Source organism: Dermacentor silvarum, chromosome 8 (genome assembly GCF_013339745.2).
Source record: "Dermacentor silvarum isolate Dsil-2018 chromosome 8, BIME_Dsil_1.4, whole genome shotgun sequence".
Lineage (NCBI taxonomy): Eukaryota > Metazoa > Arthropoda > Arachnida > Ixodida > Ixodidae > Dermacentor > Dermacentor silvarum.
In genome coordinates, this window is record NC_051161.1 from 15498720 (window position 1) to 15520144 (window position 21425).

General features: G+C 45.7%; 1 protein-coding gene across 2 annotated transcripts in view; it reads left to right on the forward strand.

The window, feature by feature from the left end:
* LOC119460667 (potassium voltage-gated channel protein Shal) overlaps nucleotides 1-21425 on the forward strand; it is a 212745-nt gene that overhangs the window by 165129 nt on the left and 26191 nt on the right. For both annotated transcript variants that reach the window (XM_037721705.2, XM_037721706.2), the window contains exons 2-4: nucleotides 15847-16009; nucleotides 16475-16657; nucleotides 19680-19835. In XM_037721705.2, coding sequence (XP_037577633.1) covers nucleotides 15847-16009; nucleotides 16475-16657; nucleotides 19680-19835 — 502 coding nt within the window. The remainder of the gene's footprint in view (nucleotides 1-15846; nucleotides 16010-16474; nucleotides 16658-19679; nucleotides 19836-21425) is intronic.

The following is a 21425-nucleotide window of genomic DNA, read 5'->3' on the forward strand; positions in this document are numbered from 1 at the left end:
AGAATAAAGAAAAAGAAACACAATGGCTTTGTACATTAGAACATGACAAAAAGTTGTTCAAAAGCAGAAGTAAGATCGCGAACAGGCATCTTAAATTGTGCAACAGAATCACACAATAATGCAACAGCAAAAACTCATAACATGAACAAAAACGCACATAAAAAAGAAAAAAAAGATCTAACCAGCAACATATTAAAAAGTACAAGATGATGCAAGCGGTATACATAATGTAACATAACCATTCCTAGCAATCTATAACCCTTCGAGAATATCATCATCATCATCATCAGCCTATATTTATGTCCACTGCATGACGGCCTCTCCCTGCGAACTCCAATTACCCCTGTCTTGCGCTAGCTGATTCCAACTTGCGCCTGCAAATAAAAAAAAGGTTATAGAACAATAAAAAAGTTTTTTTAACTCAAAAACTTATTTAGGACACAACCATAGAGAAAGTACATTGTAACATTTTTCTTTAAACTTTGTATAGAAATACATTTTTTCAATAAGTTCGTAGATATAACTATTGTTGTGGAGAAGGTTAGGTATTAGGTAGAACAATGTTTGATTTCCGTAAATGGTTCTGAATAACGGTATTCTAAGTCACTCGTGTCGGCGATCATAGGGATCATTAGTAGCGTAGCAATGAGTCATATAACTACCCACGTCATTTCCAATTTCCTTGCAAACATACAAGGCGAGTTTAAGGTTGTAAAGTTGGTTAACAGTAAGTAATTTAAGCTTGTTAAAAATGGTGCAGTATGCGCATCTGGTTGCAGATTTTCTATGCAGTGAACAGCTTTCTTTTGTACAATTATTAACATTTCAAGGTTCGTTCTTGCAGTCGTGCCCCAGATAAAGAGACAGTAATGGAGATGAGAATGAACTAGTGAGCTTTAGCCAGTTTGGTACCAGAGACCTAAGTTTATATAAGACAGAAATTGATCTAGACATACTGGCATGTACATTGTTGATTTGCGGTGTCCAACTGAGGTTTTCATGAAAAAGTACATCCAAGAATTTAAAGAATGGGACACGCTCGATGTCATTATTTTAAATCGAACAGAAATGGTGTATTCTTCGCGCTTATTTCTGACTTTGAATAAAATATGTTTAGTTTTACTAACGTTTATTGCAGCTGGTTAAAGTCAAGCCAGTATGAAAGCGATATCAACCACTCATTCGCAGCCTTTTCTAAATCTCTTAAACGGCTACCAGAGAAAAACAAGCTGGTATCATCCGCATACAAAACTATAGAGGAAGTTTGTGGTACGGGCATGGTATCATTTATGTAGATAAAAATATAGTGGACCGAGTATAGAACCTTCTGGTACACCAAATTTCAATGGCTGTAGCTGAGATTTATACCCGTGAAGAGACTTATACTGCAACCTGTCTGTTAAGTAACTGCGTATTAACTGTAGAGTATTAAACTGTATTAAACTGTAATAAATGTCATAATGTGGTAATTTTTGAAACAGTATATCATGCTTAACCGAGTCGAATGCTTTTCGAAAGTCTAAAAAAATTCCTAGAGTGAATTTCTTGCTGTCAGTATTCTTAGCTATGTTTTCTTTGATACTAAGTAAACCTGTCTCTGTGGATCTATTTCACGAAAGCCGAATTGTTACTTCACAAGCAATTCATGTTCATCAAGAAACTTGGTTAGTCTTGTTTTTATTACGTGCTCTAAAACCTTTGAGAATAAGGGTAACACTGAAATCGGTCGATAATTGTTGAACTCATTGATAGGACCACCTTTATGCAAGACCGCAAGCCTAGCTGTTTTCATATTAAGTGGAAAAATGCCTGTTGATAATGCTACGTTACAAATTTGTTGCAAATGTGCTGATAAAAGGTGAGCAACGAAAACAATTGGAGTAGCTTTAATGTCATCATTAACGGCAGCAGTATTTTTATTCAGCTTCTTAAGAAAAAAGTTGATATCCAATTTACTGCAAGGAGACATAAATATATAATTCGTAATGAAATAAGATATATATATTTCTCTGCACGTAGTGAGTGCTGGAAAGACGAATATGTGCCTGAAGATAAAAAGTAGAAATTTAATTCATCCGATAAAGTCTCTTTACTGTATTCGACACGATCAGCAATTAATGTACCAGGGATGGTATTCTGTTGTTGACCAATAAGCAACCTATTTTTGTAATATTCAGGTGGAGATTTCTTGAGATCAGAGTTTAACTTGTTTCGAATTATACTCATTTAGAAGAGAGATATCTTTTAAGTTTATAAATGACGGTACATGATATCACGGGCTTTCATTCTCCGAAATAACTCCTTTGTTACCCACAGTTTTCTACATTTTTATGTGCTTTTTCACTTAACGCAAACGAAAAGCTTCTTTATAGCAACCTTTAACTTTTTGTAGAAAGATGTATGAAATGCTTGGATTTTCTTCCTTATAAACACCCGACCATTCGACACACTCGATCATCGAGTGAAAAGCAGAGAGACACATTTGATTAAAACTCCGATAAGGAACTGGGGTAATGCAAGCGGGGTGTATTTTGTTTTTGGAACAGGAAAGATACAGAACACAGATAAGTGGTCACTCAGATCGATTATGCCAGGAATAACATTACTTTCATCATGACTAATTACACACAAATCAGCCAGAGTTTCACTTAATCCTGTTATTCTTGCTGGCGAATGTATAACATTTGTATAAGAGAATGACTCAATTATGTCTAAAAGTTGACCAGATTGTGGAGTTTCTGTAAGTAAGTCAATGTTGAAATCGCCAACCAGAACAATAGGGAGCATTGCAGAGGGCACATATTAAAAAACGGACGTAACATATTCAAAGAATGCTTTAGCTTCACCAGAAGGTGGGCGGTAAATTGAAGCGATGACTGCTCCAGCACTCTTTACAACGATTGATTCATAATTCGCGGTAATACCAGAAACTTCAGACAACACATCATAAGCAATGTCATCCTTAATAACAATGAAGTTCCTCCACCTCTACGACCTGATCTATTAACACCCTCACATCTATAGCCGGTAAAGTGTACAACATCTTGAACATTCTGAAACCAAGTTTCTGTAACTGCTATAAAAATAAAATTGTAATCAAAAGATTCAAAGAAATGCCTCTGTTTCACATTGCTTGTGTCTAAAGCTTCTTATATTTGCGTGGAAAACTGGCATGTTATCACTTCTTCTGCGCACGGTATGTACTATAGGGATTTAAGAGAAGAAACATCGTGATACATATTTTTAGTTAAGTCAGCCGTCGAAAGCAGCAATCATAACAAAGAAAATTATAAGCGGTGCAAACTTCTGGCCGCTCAACGAATCTTATAAAGATCAGCTTCGCAACTGATGCGCACTGCCCGCTGGCCAGATGCCTTACGTACGAAAAGCTTTCCATTATTTTGCCATGCGAACTCGTAGTGCATTTCCCGAGCCTTTGCCTTCATCATCCACAGAAGTTTCTTATTCTGTGGCGTCAAATTGTCTCTGAAATGTATCGCCGATTGAGCACCTGTGAGCTCGTTTTTCTTTGCCATCCATTCATCACCAATGACACGTGGTGTGAAACGAACTAATATTGCCGAGGTTTTGCCAGGCTTGGCTGGCAGTCAGTCTTCCTCATTATTAGAATAAAATAAAACTTATTTCAGCGCTTATTGTAAAAGACAAAGGAAAGCAAAATAATAGAAAGCAACAGAACAGACAGGACGCTATTCTGTTGCTCTCTTATCTTTCCATGCTGACTTCTCTCATCTTTCAATTTTCTCGTTCCCCTTCACATGTTGTTTTTCCTGTTAACACTTATGCCTTCTTTGCTTAACACTTATGTTTCTTAACATAAGTTAACACATAAACATAAGTTAACACTTATGTTTCCTTGCTCCACTTCGGAGCAAAGAAACAGTTGGCGCCCCTGACAGGCGCTAACATCATCTTACACACATTTAATAAATAAAATAGCAGCCGTGCGATGCAGAATGTCGCCTGGCCGGCACTCTGAGTCGTCGCCCGAGGCACCGACCACAAACTCTTGCGGCAACTGTATACACAAAGCACATCATGCCGAAGGGATCTGTATACACACCGGAGACCGCTAAGCGGACGTAATACGAAATGACGTCTATTCGGAGACATCATCCCCCGCCAATCCGGAGGTCTGCAGCCTTTTTCCTCCGAGGAGAGCTTCGCCCAAGACACACGCACGTCACTGTGCACGAACAGGGAAATAGGGAAACACAATGACCCCTTTTTCCGACGCGGACGCGGCAGTTTGGGCCAGGTGGTATCCCAGAAGGGCGTCTGTGTCTGGTTTGCTCCTTTTTAGTCGCCCCGAAGGCCATGTGAAGGAATGTCCCCTTGGAAATTGCCCAAACCCGTCCTGGCGGTGGACAACTGTTTGCCTTGGCTCATCGCAGTTGGAGATGGCTCTGACAAGGGTGTCGGCTCGTGTACCATTGTCGTGGCGTTCTCCGGGAGCGATTTGTTTCGCGGGGTAAACGGCCGATCACAACACTAATATTAAATGCGAAGCATTTCTTGGCGAACATTTGCTACTTTGACCGTATCTATCTATCTAGCCGCCTACGACTTTGTGCTCTTATGGTCGTTTCGTTAACTTGGTATGTACCAAAATTGGCATACTATGACAAGAGTACATGACGAACATAAATGATATGTCATGACATGAATATCATCACATGCGTGTCATGTAGGTCATGACAATGACCCAGCGAAAAAGTTCAACTCTCAAAAACCACTCAAATGGTTTCGGACGTGGGTACTAAGTTAAGAAAACACTACAGGGTGCTGGTAGAAGTAATAATCATGAGCATGACTCAGCAAAAATTGCAATGACTCAGCAAAAAATATTAACGCTCAAAAACCACTGGAATGGGCTCGGACGTGGGCACTAAGTGAAGGGAACACTAAAGGATGATGGTAGAAGTCATAGTCATGAGCATGACTCAGCAAAATGACAATGACTCAGCGAAAAAAGATTAACACTCAGAAACCACTGGAATCGGTTCGGACGTGGGCACAAAGTGAAGAAAACACACAAGGATGCTGCTAGAAATCATAGGCATGAGCATGACTCAGCATAAATGACAATGACTCAGCGAAAATATTAGCACTCAAAAACCACTGAAATGGGTTTGGACGTGGGTACTAAGTGAAGGAAGCACTAAAGGTTGATGGTCGAAGTCATAGTCATGAGCATGACTAGGCCTTAGGATTAAGATCTCTTGGGTGTAGCTAAAGGGACTCCTGAATACTCATGACATGAATGTCATGACATGCGTTTGATGTAGGTCATGAAAGAGCCGCCTACGTCTTCGTGCTCTCATGGTCGTTTCGTTAACTTGGTAGGCTATCCGCCCTCTGCTTCGCATAACATTCCCACAGGGCGTGGGATCTGCCGGCTTTTTTATTATTTTATTTTATATTGTGCAATATTTTCTCTTCTTAAAGGTATACAGCTAAGGTAGCCAATTACAACAACCTTTGGTTAACATCCGTACCTGTGAGTGAGACAACTTCATTGAATATAATACAAATTGATGGCCTGGGTCTAGGCCGCGCCTGGGGCAGCAGAGAGACCCTCTCGGTAGCTTCCTCGGCTTGCTGGATATACATACCTTTCTGCACCCATACCTTTCTTCATATTGTAACAATATCATTTCTCTCCGTCTCTTTATATACCGCTTGTTCGATTAATGCATTGTTCTACCCTATTGCGCTGTATCGATAGATGATCGATTGCTAGCCGCCAGTCCACGCGCCCCGCCTCCAGCGGCACACATACTATTCATAGTGTTGACACCGGCGCCCAAAAAAGAGCAAACAAAGTTAGCGCAAATAGGATTGCTTAATTTGGACTAGTAAGTAGGTCAAGTTTGAACGCATGCGCGAAAGCGGCACGGTAGTCGATGGTTCTATCTACGCGAATGAGGGCACGTTATGCCCCACATGGGGGCTCGTAAAGTGTATGCGTGTTAACACTAGAGTGCTGGAGGTGTTACGCGGCAGGTACAAACAAAAAAAGAAAAAAAAGAAAAGAAAGAAGAAGAAAAAGAGAGAGAGAGAGAGATAAAACAGTAAGTTCTGTTTGTAAAAGTTCTTCAGCGATTTCGTACCACTCAACTGACTACAGGCGCACAGCCTCCCTCTTCACGGCGTCTACGCTCCGCTAATTCCGGACAGAACCCGGCCTCAACGTTACCAATAAGAACGCGCCCATATGATCCTTGCTATGAGCGTTCTTCGCCGTGTTGCCGTGCGTGTTTTCGCATCACTTCTTCATCTACTGTTGTGGGTCTAAGTAACACCTCTTTCTCATGAGGCACTTCCAAATTACCAAACGAAGTCTATTCTCTAGAGTAAATTACCTGTTCACGCATATTATGTCGTTGCGTTTCTGGAAACTGCGCATTCCTAATTATCCAATGTCGCGCGTCTTGCGTGTCATTCACAAAGCACTACCGACATAGTTCAGGTGACGGCTCAGTGATTAGAGCGTTCGAGGTGAGCGCAAGTGCCGGCTATCACGCCAATGGTCATAATACCGCTGTTGGTGTAATCGAGAAAATCGTTTTTTTTTTTAACACGAAAGTGTTTTATGCCGGGGTCCACCAAGACTTCACTGACGTATTTCCGTCACGGAAATACGTCACACGAACATACACGAACATAATACAAAGAAAGAAACCAGAAGAAAAAGTTCCACAACATGCAAAATTTGGAAATCGAACCCACGACCTCTCGGTCCGCGACGATAGATCGCCGAGCGTTTAACCCATTGCGCCACAAACGCATTTGCAGAGAGCTACACAGACGCGCCTTATATATCTAACACTCCTCCGTGTACCCGCGCTCTTGCTCGGGGCGGTGCCGCCGCCTACGAGCAGAAAAGAGAAGTACTGCATTATGACACTAACGCGCACCGACAGTGAACGCTTCGGTGGTCTCAGCACTACGACGCCTCGATGCCAGCATTCGAAGGGACGCTGGCATCAAGAAGCACTACCAACGCCACCTAGGTGGCGTTTACCGTACTCAGCACAGCGGAGCGTGGCCTCCGCAATTAGCTCTGAAAATGTTTCTGAAGTTGATCGCGGAGGCTGCAATTACGACGCGCTGTACGCGCTGATTTGACTCGGTGACGATTCAGTTACGTGCTTTGTCTTGCGCGTTGTATTAGTGTGTCAGTTACGTGCTTCGTCTTTCGCGTTGTGCTAGCGTGTGCAGCGTAGTGCAGCTTCCATATGCACGACGGTTGCTCATGGTCATCGACGTTGGTAGTCGTGATGGAGGAGACGTGCCACCAGGCGTCAGCGTGGGTGCATCAACGCCTAAGGGCGCTTTAGCCACAAAACACCAATAGACATTATATATCAATGTGCAATAAACATTACACTACTTCTGTGAAGACACGTTTCACTTTCGTGTTCTATACCGATTCCTATATAAGAGGGATCAACCACATTTTTTTTTTCTTTCACGCGCTGTTCTGCATAATCTCGAAAATGATCCACCCAAGCAAGATTTCCTTATGCTAACCCAACGCCGGGAAGAAAAGAGCGTTAACAGCAGTAATTTGCGTCATTCGTTGAGATTTTCCCCACTCGTGCCGATGACGGTGGCAAGCATGTCGCAGCTTCGTCTATTGCTGAACCGCATACAATCGTTCACCGTCTTCCGCGCTATTCCTAACACGTGCCCGCTGTAAACGTGCTTGCTGTGCTGGAGCCGCTCATCGAAGCTCTTCAGTAACCGAGCTTAAGAATCAAGGATTTTATGTGCCTCTTCTAAGCCCACGATTCAGTGCCAGTCTATCCCTTTGCCGCGCATCGACTTCTGCCACTTCTTTAAGGGCATTCCCTTGCGTCAGTGGTCGCAACAAAGTATACGAGTGCTATGCATTGCGGAATCTTCTGGAACATCGCCTCAGCATCGAAGTTGGTCGGTGCCATTAGCAGTCCCGTGCACGACTGTGCATCTAGCATCCCTCTAATCTTTCCCCGTCGTTACTCATCCCGTCTTTTCTGTGCTTCTTTTTCTCTGTGCAGAGTAGCAAGACCGCCCTAATCTTAGGCCGACTTCTCTGCCTTTGTTTCAAATGAAATTTCTCTCTAGTTTCATCTCAGCTGCAGCGGCTGAGATGATACAGCGCAGTTCCAAACTGGCGTGCCTTGTCTCTAACTTTTGGGCGGATAACAATGGCAAGCATTCGCCGCTTTTTTCTTCGCGCTTCTCGTTATGCAAATATGCACGATACGCGGCCACGGCGCCCAGATTATGATATAACCGTGCTTAAGACTTACGCAAGGTACCGTCGAGAACGGAAGCCCTCATTTGTGAATCGATGGATCAGGCCCTGAGGTAAATGCCAGGTATATATGCAAAAACAAAGAAGCCAGGCCCACTGACTCCCATTTACTAAAGCAGACACCGCGCCATGGCTTGTGTTCCGGGCTCTCGTTCACCATATCCCTTGTTCTTGTGCGAAGTGAATTCTTTTGTGTCTTTCTGCGAGGGGCGGTTCTAGTTCTGCGCACACTGATGCGTGCATACAGTCTGGCCGGCGAGCGAAGGTAGCGAACGATCCGTGCCGTCAAGCGAAGCATAACAGAAGATTCCGCGCCGTTTTGTTTTTTTCATTCGACTCGCCAGAGCCCCTTTCGGCATAGCAGCGCGCGCGACGGCATTAATCGACCGTCGTACTGGGCTGCCGGATGGCATAACGGCCGCTCGTTCCGGGTTTTCGCCTCACGAGCGGCGGCGGCGGCGCACTGGTGGTCCGTTCGCGTCGTCGTCGTCGGGCCATAAGCGGTTGACACTCGTAGATGGCGCCGTAACGAGCGCTTCCCCCGAAATGGCCACTCGTGTCGCGAAGGCAACGCCGTCTCTCGGTTCCTCCCACCCTCTATAAACGTAGAGCTGGTCATCGCGCAATGGCCCACGCAGCCTAAGCGCGACGAGAAGCTTGAGTGGGAACCGGTTCGGACGCCGTCTTTCTCTACTTATAGAGCCGACCAGCTCTAGTTCGCTATTACTTTCCTCTCTCTCTCTCCCTCTTTTTTTTCTTTCTTTTTCTTTTTTTTTTGAGCGTAATTTTTCCCACTCGTCACTGTTTGAAGGGGTGGCTTGTCGTTCCAGGTAGGTCTGTTTAAATGGAACATGTTAGTGTTTAATAGCCGAACGCTTCTAGAAACATATGCGCTTTAATTAAGGAATGATGCGCTTGAAGGCGTATATATCTGTTGCAGTGGGGATATTTAGGTAGCCTTTGTTGATTCATTAGCGTAACTCAGTAGAGAACGAAGGCGTTAGCCAGCACATTAGCCGTAGTATAGGTGGCAATATATATATATATATATATATATATATATATATATATATATATATATATATATATATATATATATATATATATATAGGCCAATTCATAATATGTGAGTTGCCGGCGTGAAATGCGAACCTGTAAAGGTCGAACTACACTTACGCTTGGACCTTAACCGAGAAAGTGTAAGAGTGGGGTTGAAGATTAATATGCAGAAGACAAAGATAATTTTAAATAGCCTGGCAAGGGAACAAGTATTAAGGATCGCCAGTCGTCGTCTATAGAGTCTGTAAAGGAGTTTATCTACGTCAATTACTCACAGGGGACCCTGATCATGAGAAGGAAACAGATAGAAGAATAAAATTTGGGTTGGAGTGCATGCTGCAGGCATTGTCAAATCCTGACTGGGAGCTTACCACTGTCATTGAAAAGAAAAGTGTACAATCATTGCATTCTACCGGTGCTAACAAGTGCGGCAGAAACTTGGAGGTTAACAAAGAAGTTCGAGAACAAGTAAAGGACCACACAGAGAGTGATGGAACGAAAAATGCTCGGCCTAATGTTAAGGGGCAGGAAGAGAACGGTGTGGATCAGAGAGCAAACGGGGATAGCCGATATTCTAATTGACATTAAGAGAAGACACTGGAGCTGGGCAGGCCATGTAATGCGTAGGATGGATAACCGGTGGACCATTAGAGTTACAGAATGGATACCAAGAGAAAGGAAGCGCAGTCGCGAACGACAGAAAACTAGGTGTGGGGATGAAGTTATGAAATTTGTAGGCACAAGTTGGAATCAGCTAGCGCAAGACAGGGGTAATTGGAGACCTCAATGGGAGAGGCCTTCATCCTGCAGTGGACATAAATGCCGATGATGATGATGATGATTGTGGGAAAAGGACAGGTATTAGCCGCGACAGCAACTCACCTATCAAACTCGTAGCATTCATGATACAAAATAACTATCGCGTCAAGTGTTAGGATGCTGAGATCCAAATTGCGAGTTCGGTTGCAGCTTCGCTTTTAACCGAGAGTGTTATTTCGGATACTAAAATTCCGTCATATTGTAGAATTTGTCGAATGTTGTCAGCTCAGAATAGTTAACACGGGCTCAAAGCGCAAATGTGGAGGAATCGAACATTATGACCAAATTTGATGATATCCGGAATAGCACGGGCACGTTATAGCCTATTGAGGTTTGAAAGCCCTCCACTTAGTTGCGTACTTCGAATACCGTTAAAGAAACCTAACCAGGTGGTTTAAATGATTCCCCCGTACGAGACTCAACGCCGTCTCTCAGTGTCATCCGAGCGTGTTTTTCGGAGCGTTAGGCACGACTAACTCGAATTTGATGTGGATCATAAGGTAGTCCATGGCATTATACATTGCCTAAGCTTTTTCATCGTCTGCGATTTTCCGTGCTGCAAAAGTATACCAGGTAGCATTCCGCGTTTCCTGCGCAGCCTTGTAGGGTTAAAGACTGTTCTATGGCTTGACTCCAAAAAACATGTAATAGGTATACTACCTGTATTGACATATTTCAGAGTTCATTTCCTGTAATTTGTATATATGTATATATAATCATATCAGAATTGATAGTTGCTTAATATTTCCTAAAATATTTTGTCTTTATTTTCCCCGTCTCGGTACTTGGTATGCGAGCAGCCTAAATCTCTCACCATAAAAGCGATTACGCATTGTAAAATAATTTACACCCAGTACCAAATCCGTCTATAATACACGCCCTTACACCCTTTTGGGGGTAAGGGAGTGAGATATCGACCGATTTACACCCTTATTCGCTTTTAAGGGTGTAGATTATTTTACACTGCGGACACAGAGATTCACTCAGCTCGCACAACTAAGCCATTCAACTGAATCGTTGATGGAATGTGAAAATGTAGTACTTGATATGAAAAGTGCATTGAACTTCCAGGCACTCGTGTAGTCGTTGAAGCTTCAATGTTTTCTGTTTTGCTCTTTTATCTGAAAAGCGCGCGTTTCATTTTTAGGTGATTATGCGCGTGTTGCATAACCTGAGTATGTGTGTTCTTTTTTCCTCGCCAGGAGGCCGTTTTTGATGCGCTCTCAAGCTCGAAAAAGATAGAATGAATATGGTCTGACAAAACAGCAGGCGTGTTAACATGTTCAGTAGTAGTAAAATAGGAACTGACATCTAAAATGCGTGATGAGTATGCTCGTAATTAACTTTCGTTATAACCAATCTTGACTCTGCCTCTGAAAATATTGGCATCATTTGTAGATAAGTAGAGCAAGAGGTGCTACATTTACAGTATCTCTTATCGCGAAATTTACCAGGTGAACATCAAAAATCTGGGAACTGCTCTGAATGAATGAATAAAGTATTTATTTTAAGGAATGGGACGGCTCTAGGCCGCTGTTGGGGATTAGGTGGGAAAGGAATGTGGGTTCCCGGATTGTTGGCTGAGGCTCATCTTCATCTCAGTCTTTGATCTTCCGCTTTATGCAGACTCAGATGCATGTTCAGTTCCGCCGCTCTCGCATGGGCTGGTCGACCCCTTATACACTACTCTAAACAACCCACTTTGTCTGCCACATGTCGCAATGGATTTCTGTGTTTCAATAAAAAGGTTGAAAAACCATGCGCTCATTGCACAACCACATCAAAAATAATCAAAACTATCACAGCACCGCAGGGTGCAGCAATGTAGGTAAGTGTTTCGAAGACGCAATGACCATTTTCAACATGGAAGCATGACGACATTAGAGAGATAACGGAGAGCACCACATATCAGTGTACAAGGTGCAGAATCAGTTCTGCAGTGATCTTGATAGATACGAGAACAATCTGTAGCTTAGAACTGTTTCCAGCGGCGATTATCTTACAATCATAACTACACTCACCACTGGGGCAAAAAGTAAATTGCGTGCAACTGGAGTCTCGGAAAGGTTCCGATCTGAGTCACCGTCTGTGTCGTCTTGTGCAGCTGCCGGTGTACGTCCAATGTTCTGATCGTTCGTTCTTCTTTTCTTCTTGGTTCTTTTTATGTCGCTTGATCTGTTTTCACTGCAATTTATAGCAAACCAGACTTTCATATTCCTACCTTTCCTCTTATGGCTTATCTTGATAGAAAATTTGGGTGACATGCACAGATGGTCATCGTGTGGTAAGAAGTTGTGCGGCTGGCCATTTATTTCTTTTGTATTGCTTTTCCCTTCGTTTGTATCACTCTGTTCACGTGAGACTGACGGCGTCTATATGACTTAGTCTCGTATAAACTTCATTTGTGAGTCAGCACAGTCCAGGCTGCTTACTTTGTTTTGCGTGACTAGTTCCACTGCTACTCTTCTACCAGCGTGCCGAGGAAAGTCGTTATATTTATTTATTCGCTTCTTTCTTTCTTTCTTTCTTTCTTTCTTTCTTTCTTTCTTTCTTTCTTTCTTTCTTTCTTTCTTTCTTTCTTTCTAAAGTGTATATTTTGTCCGAACTGCGGCGTTTTCTTGATAGAGAGAAAAAAAGGCGCGAATTCTTCACTTTTATTCGTTGTTTCTGATTTGGACAACGTATCATTGCGTTCACATTAGGCCGCAAATTTCCGTGCTGGGAGAGTAATATAGATTAACGATCTTTTTCTCTCTCTCTTTACTTTTTCTTCTTTATACGTGTCCCCCGTTGAGTCCATGGCTGCCTCGTGAAGCTAAACTGGCTGAAGACAAATGTTCCCGTGCAGACGTTGAGGAGAGAAAGAAGCCGGTGCTCGAATCCTATTTCAGTAGAGAAGACAGAAAGAAGGACGTGGTTGGAGAGAGGAAGCGAGGCCGGTGACGTGTCACACGTTTCGTGCATAAATAAAGGCCGTGCTGAAAGACGGAAGCGCTGGCACGCTTCACAGGGAGTGCCTCGCTCGGTTCTTCTTGAATTAAGGCACGTTCTCGGGCCAGAAAGAGCACAGGTTTGGCACGGACGTATAGTACGTTTTCTCGAAAACATTAACAGGCGAACACTTGGAAAGTATACCTTCGACATAACTTCGACCCATTTCGACCGTCGCCCGCGTGACGGCATCCTTATTTTTTTTTTTCGACCAATCCAGTCTTCCACGCTGTGTACGCAGGCAACCAGAGAGAGGAGTTGTCCTGCTTTGGCTCATATTACTCATCATTCCATCTTCAGATCCTGTAAATGCAGTTAACTGATCCAGCTTTTCAATTGAGCTGGTTTCAGAGAATAATTCTGTTTTATTTTCCTCTTTCTTTCTTCTTCGTTTATGAGCATTTATTTTCCGAGTAATTCTCAGCACTTCCGGGGATTTCCCATATAGAGTAGCGAAATGGAGTAACCGGAAGCACGTGCTTCCACCTTACCCGCTAGCTAAATCTTTCCGATTCCGAGCTGGAACTGTGCAGTCAATACGCTGATGTATTTGGCGCGCAGCAGCAACCTCCTAGTTTCCGCGAAGCAACCTTTGGAGCTTTTGCGCATGCCCGCATCATCTGTGCGTGCGCCTTTTGACCATGCCATCGAATCGAACACTTCCTTCGCTTGCCAGTAGTCCGCCCACTTCTGAACGCTGTGTGTTATGACCGAACTTCAGTAGCCCTAACTACGTGGCCCGCCCATGCCCCTTGCTGGGCCCTTCCCTGCCGCGTTTCGGCGGAAAAAGAAAGAAGGTAAAAGCTCCGCGTGGCCAGCAGCAGCCACGGTCCTGGAATGGGCCGCTCGATACCTGCAGGACCCGCGCTGCAGCCGCGGCATCGTTGTAGAGCTCGAGCGTGCGTAGCCGCAATTGGACGCGCAGTTGCGCCTCAAGCTGGCGCGACCTTGGTGAGGTGGAGGTTGGTGGGAGGCGGGGGAGGGGAGGCGGTTGGCCGGTCTCTAACAGCGGCGACCGGGGCAGGCTGTTCGCTTTCCAGCAACGGGCTTCTCTCGTCGTCGGGCCTCTGGCGGCGGATCGATCTTTTTGAACGCTCGATGCCGGAGGGGGGGGGGGGGGGGGGGGGGCGGCCGCACGGTCCGTGCACCCCGTCGCCCTCACGCGCTGGCAAAGAAGGGCGCTCCTGCCGGCGACTGTATACGAGGGCCACTTGAAGGGAGCCCGCGCCGCACCATATACTCTCCCGCTCGTCTCCGCTGCCTTGCGGTGAAGCGGTGCCGCGAGTCACCGCGGACAGCGCGCTCCTCAGCGCCCTCCCACCTCCTTTCCGCGAGAGAACTCCTACACTACCGCGCCCAGGCTTCGCTGCTATTCTTGATCAGTGCCAACAGTACTCGTCGCGGTTCTTTCTTTCTATACTGCCTTTCTTTTCATATTCATTTTTCTTGCCCGCGCGTGGCTCGGTTTGCAAGAGTGGTGGTTCCGACTTCCGTATATTATTTTAGTTTCTGTTCGTCAAACGAAGTGGGGAAAAGGTCGCGAGCTGAGCTCGGCGGCGAGCGAGACCGTTTCCCGCTCGACTGCTTTCGGTGCTGCGTAAGCGCTGCTAACGCGAGTGTGTCGTAACCAGCGCCAACGGTCGCGTAAAGACCCTCAGAAGCATGACGCAGCTTCGGGTTGCGCGAAAGTAAGACACAGGCGCAGAAAAAAGAACGACCACCTGGCACGATGGCTCGCGCCCGGTGCTCACCTTTACACACACGATGCACGACAATCGCTTCCCGCCACATTGGCTTTGTGACTATGGTGTTGAGCAAGGGGCCGCAGTTTCGATTCCCGGTCACTGCGGTCGCGTTTACATAAAGGAGAAGTGAAAAATAAAGGGGGAAAAGACATAAACGCAAGTGTAATTATATTAAAGCGCATCTTAAAGACCCTGGACTGGTAAGAATCAATATAGGAATGTGTTGAGGCTTCCGACTACTTTCCGTGTTTTAATGGTATGGTATGGTATGGTAAAACTTTATTATTGTCCCTCGGAACGCGCGTCAGCACGTAGCGGGCCGCTCCCACGTCGGCACAGAAAGGCCGAGCCTCTCTGCTGCGTCGCGGGCCCGATGGACAGCCCATAGCTGTGCTTCAAGATCCGTGTTTTAATGAATGAAGAAAAATATTGGAAGGTAGTTGTTTAGGAATCAAGGTTGCCCTAGCTATGAGGAGAACGTTGCGTCCCATTACACCGAGGTACAGCTGTCCAAATCCTTCATAACTTTATTGCGAACAGTGCATTTACGAGCAGAAATGTGGGAATTCAATTTGCTTTTCATTACGCGTGCGTGTGTCCATGCGCGCGCGCATTATTGAATTTCTTTAGAATGAGTGTGGGGCCGGGAAGAAGCACTGCTGTATGTTGGGCATGTTGGTACTATAACCTGGATAACATTTTTAGCGCCAGCGAACAAGGACAGAAGAGAGACGTTGACAACACAATGCGCATTGTGTTGTCAACGTCTATCCTCGTCGGCTGGCGCTAAAACCTTTATCCTAAAAGAAGGATACAGCGCAGCTCTAGTTCACTCTGAGGGTTGTGCTCTATCCGCGCATATCGCGACTTGTGTGCGACTCTAAGGTGGACACCTTTACCACGCAGGTACGGGGACATGGTGCCGGACACGATCACGGGCAAGATCGTCGGTGGTGTGTGCTCCCTAAGCGGAGTGCTCGTCATCGCACTTCCTGTACCGGTCATTGTGTCCAACTTCTCCCGCATATACCACCAGAGCCAGAGGGCTGACAAGAGGAAAGCCCAGAAGGTACGCCTGCTTCGTGTCTTCTGCGGTCAACATGTCACCTGACCATGTTGCAGTGACAGGCCAACCATTTCTTTCTCGAGCCTACGGCCAAGAGAGCGCAACCACGATCGAAGCGCAGAAACATGTGTCGTACATATTACTATTTGCTGGAGATAAGATAGGATGAGTAACATGATGGAGTTACCAGTTAATTCGAAGCCATGTTAGTTAACGTGCAGTCCTGTGCCCGAGTTTAAAAGGAAGAAACGAAACGTCGCAAAACATCCTAACAGTTCTTTGAAGGGGTGTTTCACGTGCGGAACGTAGTCGGATGCGACGCGGGCTTAGCTGTTCACAACGCTAAGCTATCGATGATGTCCTCTTCATGGCCCTCGTGACTGGCTAGCTCGTACCATTTGGCACATCGTTCCTTCATTGCGAGGCCTCGTGCAAGGTGCCGAGCTTGCGGTGTTTTGCGCATTGCAGAAAGCCCGGATGGCGCGAATCCGCATCGCCAAGGCGACCAGTGGTGCGGCGTTCGTGAGCAAGAAGAAAGCGGTGGAAGCGCGCCTGGCGGCCCAGGAGAGTGGCCAGGATATGGACGACAGCCCCGAGGACATCTTCGAGCTGCAACATCACCACCTGCTGCGGTGTCTAGAAAAGACCACGGTACGCATACCTCCACGCTTTCCCATTTCATTACGTTGAAAGAGTAAGAGAAACGTGGTCACAGGCGTACATCCGGTTTGCTACCCTGCAGTGGGGGAGAGGGGACGAAGAGGTGAAAAGATGGAAAGAAGGGAAGATAGAGAGAGAGCACTAGTTTTACGCACACTTGAAGGTTCGCGCCAAGTCTATAAATGGTTGCAGAGACCTGTCGATTTCATGCACTGTAGCAACGCCCTCGTTGCTTTCTGCGCCAGAAACGCGCATGGCCAGATCCAAGGGTCTCGGCTTCTGAAAACGGTCTTGAGTGCAGCCGGTTTTAATGCTGCCTGGAGAGAGCGGCGCTGCATTACGTTAATGTCTGTTATTGTAGGGGTGTGCGAATTTTATAAATTTCGAATACAAATACAATGATCCTTATTATTCGAGTCGTATTCAATTAGAGTGTTTGTTGTTCTAAATGCCCGAGTACTGTGGCTGAATAGTGTACGGGATAACAACTGTTGTTATTACGTGTAACAACTGTTGTTATTATGTGTCCAGTTTTCTTTTTTTTATAACCAAATCGCAAGGCCACCTCAAATGTAGGTTGTTAATGTATATTTATCAAAAATACCCGGCCAATGGCACCTGTTTCGGAGGGAATGCGTAGTGTAGCGTTTTCTTTTTCTCGGTATCTTGTAGGTATTACCTGATCAAAGATATTTGTCCTTTAGGCTTTTTGTGGGTTTGGTACATCAATTTAAAGCAAATAGTCCGGCACTGCCATGACACGATACCTGTCCATCGAAGCCCCGCCAATCGGCAGAAGTGCCCACTGCGCTTCGTTGACGCTCCGCGTAAATTCTTGCGAAGCGTAGCGTCTTCTTCACTCGAAGGGTGGCGCTTTACTCAACCCGGTGGAGTGGATGAAGAGAACCTTAAAAATAAATGCTACGACGTAACAGAGCATTGTGCATTACAGCATATTTAGCAGTCGTAAATACACAGCAGCGAACGTTGCGTGCAACTTCACCATTTCAATCAACCAACTGATTGATTTTGTCTATTTCAACAAACAGGCAGAGGGGTGGCGAATAAAAGCTGCCGTTTACAAGCAAGTTCACAACAATGAAATAAATATCCATAAGCTTTACTAGTGCCAAATAGAACAGTAAACGGGGAAACGTTTCACGCATAATGCACAGAATCATACTCGCAAAGTACGGGTTTATCTTTTGCAATACCTCAAGATTGTTCTAGAGAGAGATAAATGGAAGACAGGGGTGTTAACCAGCCGAGAGTCCGGTTGGCTACCCTACACTTTAGGAAGGGATGAAGGGGAATAGAAAAAAGGGAGAGAGAGGGCGGGGGGGGGGTGGAGGGCGTGCGCGGACAGCACTACGGAGACAAAGGCGCTCGCACAAGCCAGACGTTCTCGGAAGGCACAGAAGTTCTAAAGAGCATGCACATTAAAGTACATTCGTGGAATACAGTTACCTACCGCAATCTTGCAAAACCACGCCGCTAGTTAATATAACCGACTCTACTAACCCACCTGTACAGCTGTAACAAATTTTCCAGTTAGCCTTTCACATCAACCAGTTTTTACAAATTGACTTTTTTTTTAGTTTTTAAGGGAGCAGACAATCTTTCTAATGCCACGTGAGTGCGCCCGTATTTGTGTATAGAGCTGTGGTTTTTCGTTCTGGCATTGAGTGTACGAGTATGGTATATCAGTGATGATTAATCGCGATACCGAATAGGCAAGTTATGAGGTCGCCACCGTCCGGTCCGGTATCTGGTTACCGTATTTTAGTATCCAGGTGCTACCCTCGCGCGAATAAAACCATATGTTATGGTTGTGGTACCGGATCTGCGCGGACACACATTAAGGAAATTGCGAGCTTGGTGCGCTTGCGTGAACGCATGAGCGCGTGCCTGTGCTCGCGCGGGACCTTCGCTGCTATACGGTTGCCCCTGACCACGCGGCGCCTTCTAATTTGCAGCGCGCGACACGTCAGTACAGGTCGGACAAACAAGTCCGGCTCTGTTTGTAGTTTTGGGGCCACTGTTTACCTATTCTGCGCAGCCGTATTGACTAGTAACAACTTGATGAGGGCTAGTTGGTTCATAGTTGAGCGAAGGTACGAAGTAACAGCGCGTAATGAACAAAGACGAGAAAGGAACTAAGACCACAGGACACGCGCTGACTGCCAACTGAATGTTTATTACAAGAAAACCAGCCTGGTTTTCTTGTAATAAACATTCAGTTGGCAGTCAGCGCTTGTCCTGTGGTCTTCGTTCCTTTCTCGTCTTTGTTCATTACGCGCTGTTACTTCATACCCCGTATTGACTGCGTTGGACTGTGGTAGTGTTATACGCATTACATTACTTTCCTCAATTTTTACATAGAATATGATACCTTGGCGCACTAGTCTTCATCTATACTCCTGTATTTCTGAAAGTTATGTTTATCATTCTATATCCAAGCGCTCGTCGCGTGCTCTCTTTTGTTTCGTATAAATTATGGGGTTTTACGTGCCAAAACCACGATCTGATTATGAGGCACGCCGTAGTGGGGGACTCCGGAAATTTGGACCATCTGGGGTTCTTTAACGTGCACCTAAATCTAAGTACACGGGTGTTTTCGCATTTCACCCCCATCGAAATGCGGCCTCCGTGGCCGGGATTCGATCCTTTTGTTTCGTATAAGATTGTCTTCTTGGCCCTAATGTTTCGCTCTCTGTGTATCGGTTCTTTCACTAATTGTTGACCACTTTGGTTCCGTTTTCTTAACCTCAATTTTCTGCAGTTTGACGTCAACGATATAAGATGTCCTTCACAGCAGTGACGTATTTGTACACCAACGTCTGTCTGCTGTTACGACTAGGGTCACACCGTCAGCTGACCTATTCTGCTCTCTGTCTGGTTTCCTACCTTGTGTGTCTGTGTCCAGTTGTCATTAAGCTGCGAGCACTTCTGTGTCTGTCTATGTATAAAGTACAATGACGTTGGCGCTGTTACTTACGTTGAACACCGACAGGACCGGGAGTTCGTGGAGCTCGAGGTGCCCTACAACGGGCAACCGAACCGTCCATCTTCGACACCGCCGCTGTCGCCAGTGCCGTCCGTGGGCTCGGAGGACAAGTCGCTGCTCCAGTCCTGCTGTGGCCGAAGGTGCTCCAAGAAGAAGTACCAGGTCAGAGCCCACTCAGTGCCCCAGTGCGCCTGCGCCCCGCTGGTCGCACCAGCTGCGCTACAGACTCGCCCCATCCCCGACGACGGGTCCCAACACGATCCGCCTCTTCCTTCACAGAAACGCATATTTTTCTTGGGCGAATAGTAGGCCTTCTTCGGGCGAACATTCGGTTACTGCTACGTGCAAGACACTCTTACATTCCACGGCCCCGTTCATGCCTGCTCTATATTCTGCCTGTGCACGTTTTTCTTTGCCACCCAACTATAGAACTGAGCCCCGACGAATACGTATGCACCCGCATGCTTTCCTGTTTATGTCGGTTTCCATCCTTCAGTTCCACTCAAACTGCGGTCCGGACGTCAGCCGTACTTCTCCAAATGACTGCGCGGGGTTGGTTACGAACAACTCATCTGGTGGCCGACAACGCCCCGAAACCAATACCACGCCTTGAAAATACGGCTCGCAGCGTGTGCTAGTGCTGCCCCGCGACTTACGTGTCTCATATACCTCACTTTTCAGTACCGCATCGACGTCGCTTCGGAGTGAAGGCAAGGATATCGCCCGTCTCATCCGCTGGTCGTCCCAACAGGAGAAGGAGTTGTGAATGGCTACACGAAACAAGCCGGCGGCACTTTGTCCATCAGGCGGTTGCGTTCTTTGCCACCTGCGAAGATTCTTGTGCTGCTACACCTTGCAGAAAGCTTATCGCTGATCATTCCGACTGCTTTGGGCGCCAAGACAAAATCGTTACCTTACCACGTCATCGAAGTTTTACAGTGAAGCTGGTCTCACTAGCGGTGTCGGTCTGGTCTATAGCGGCGCTCGGAATTCGCACCGACTTCACAGATCCCCGTTCCGCGGCAAACGAAGACAATGCGTAGTCGATGCACCAAAGCCAGAGAGATTGCTTTCACATTTCATGTGGCGACAATAACTGCTTCTTTTCTGAGCACTTTCCCAGGGGCCTTCTAATGATCTGGAAAAAAATGGTTGTGCTCTTTTTTTCTTTCTTTTTATTTTTTATATCGCACATACGCATAAGCGCCAGCCTCCATACTTCTTCTCCAGTGATTATTTATATGATGCAGTGTCTGCGGATATGAAAGCGTAAACTGACTTTTGCGGCATACTTTCTGGCTACATTTCATCTGTTGCACCAGTCATACAATTCTTAACATGCAAGAAAAACATAAAACATCTCTTTTTACTTAAACTCACGCTAGTAACACACAAACACAGGCTGGAAAAGTACTTGTTAAGTCACTTTTTTTTGTTCATACACCCACTCGTCTATAACCTTTCGTCTCCAGCTCAGCGAGAAAAAAAAAGCGTAACGTGTTGGCGGTTACGGCTGTGTGTAACTATAAGAGAAAACGAATGTATGAACGGTATTGAAGATCTCAGATGAGCGTCTCATCTTGAGCGTGTGTAGGTCACTCTTTTTTGTTTCGACCGGCCACGTCGGCCTAATCACTTTGTGCGTACAATCACTTCGCGTCAGTCACACGTCAGACGTAACAGCGCGCCATCTTCGCAGTTCGCACACTGAGTAAGTCCAGATGCATCACAGAATATTCGCCTCGCAGACGT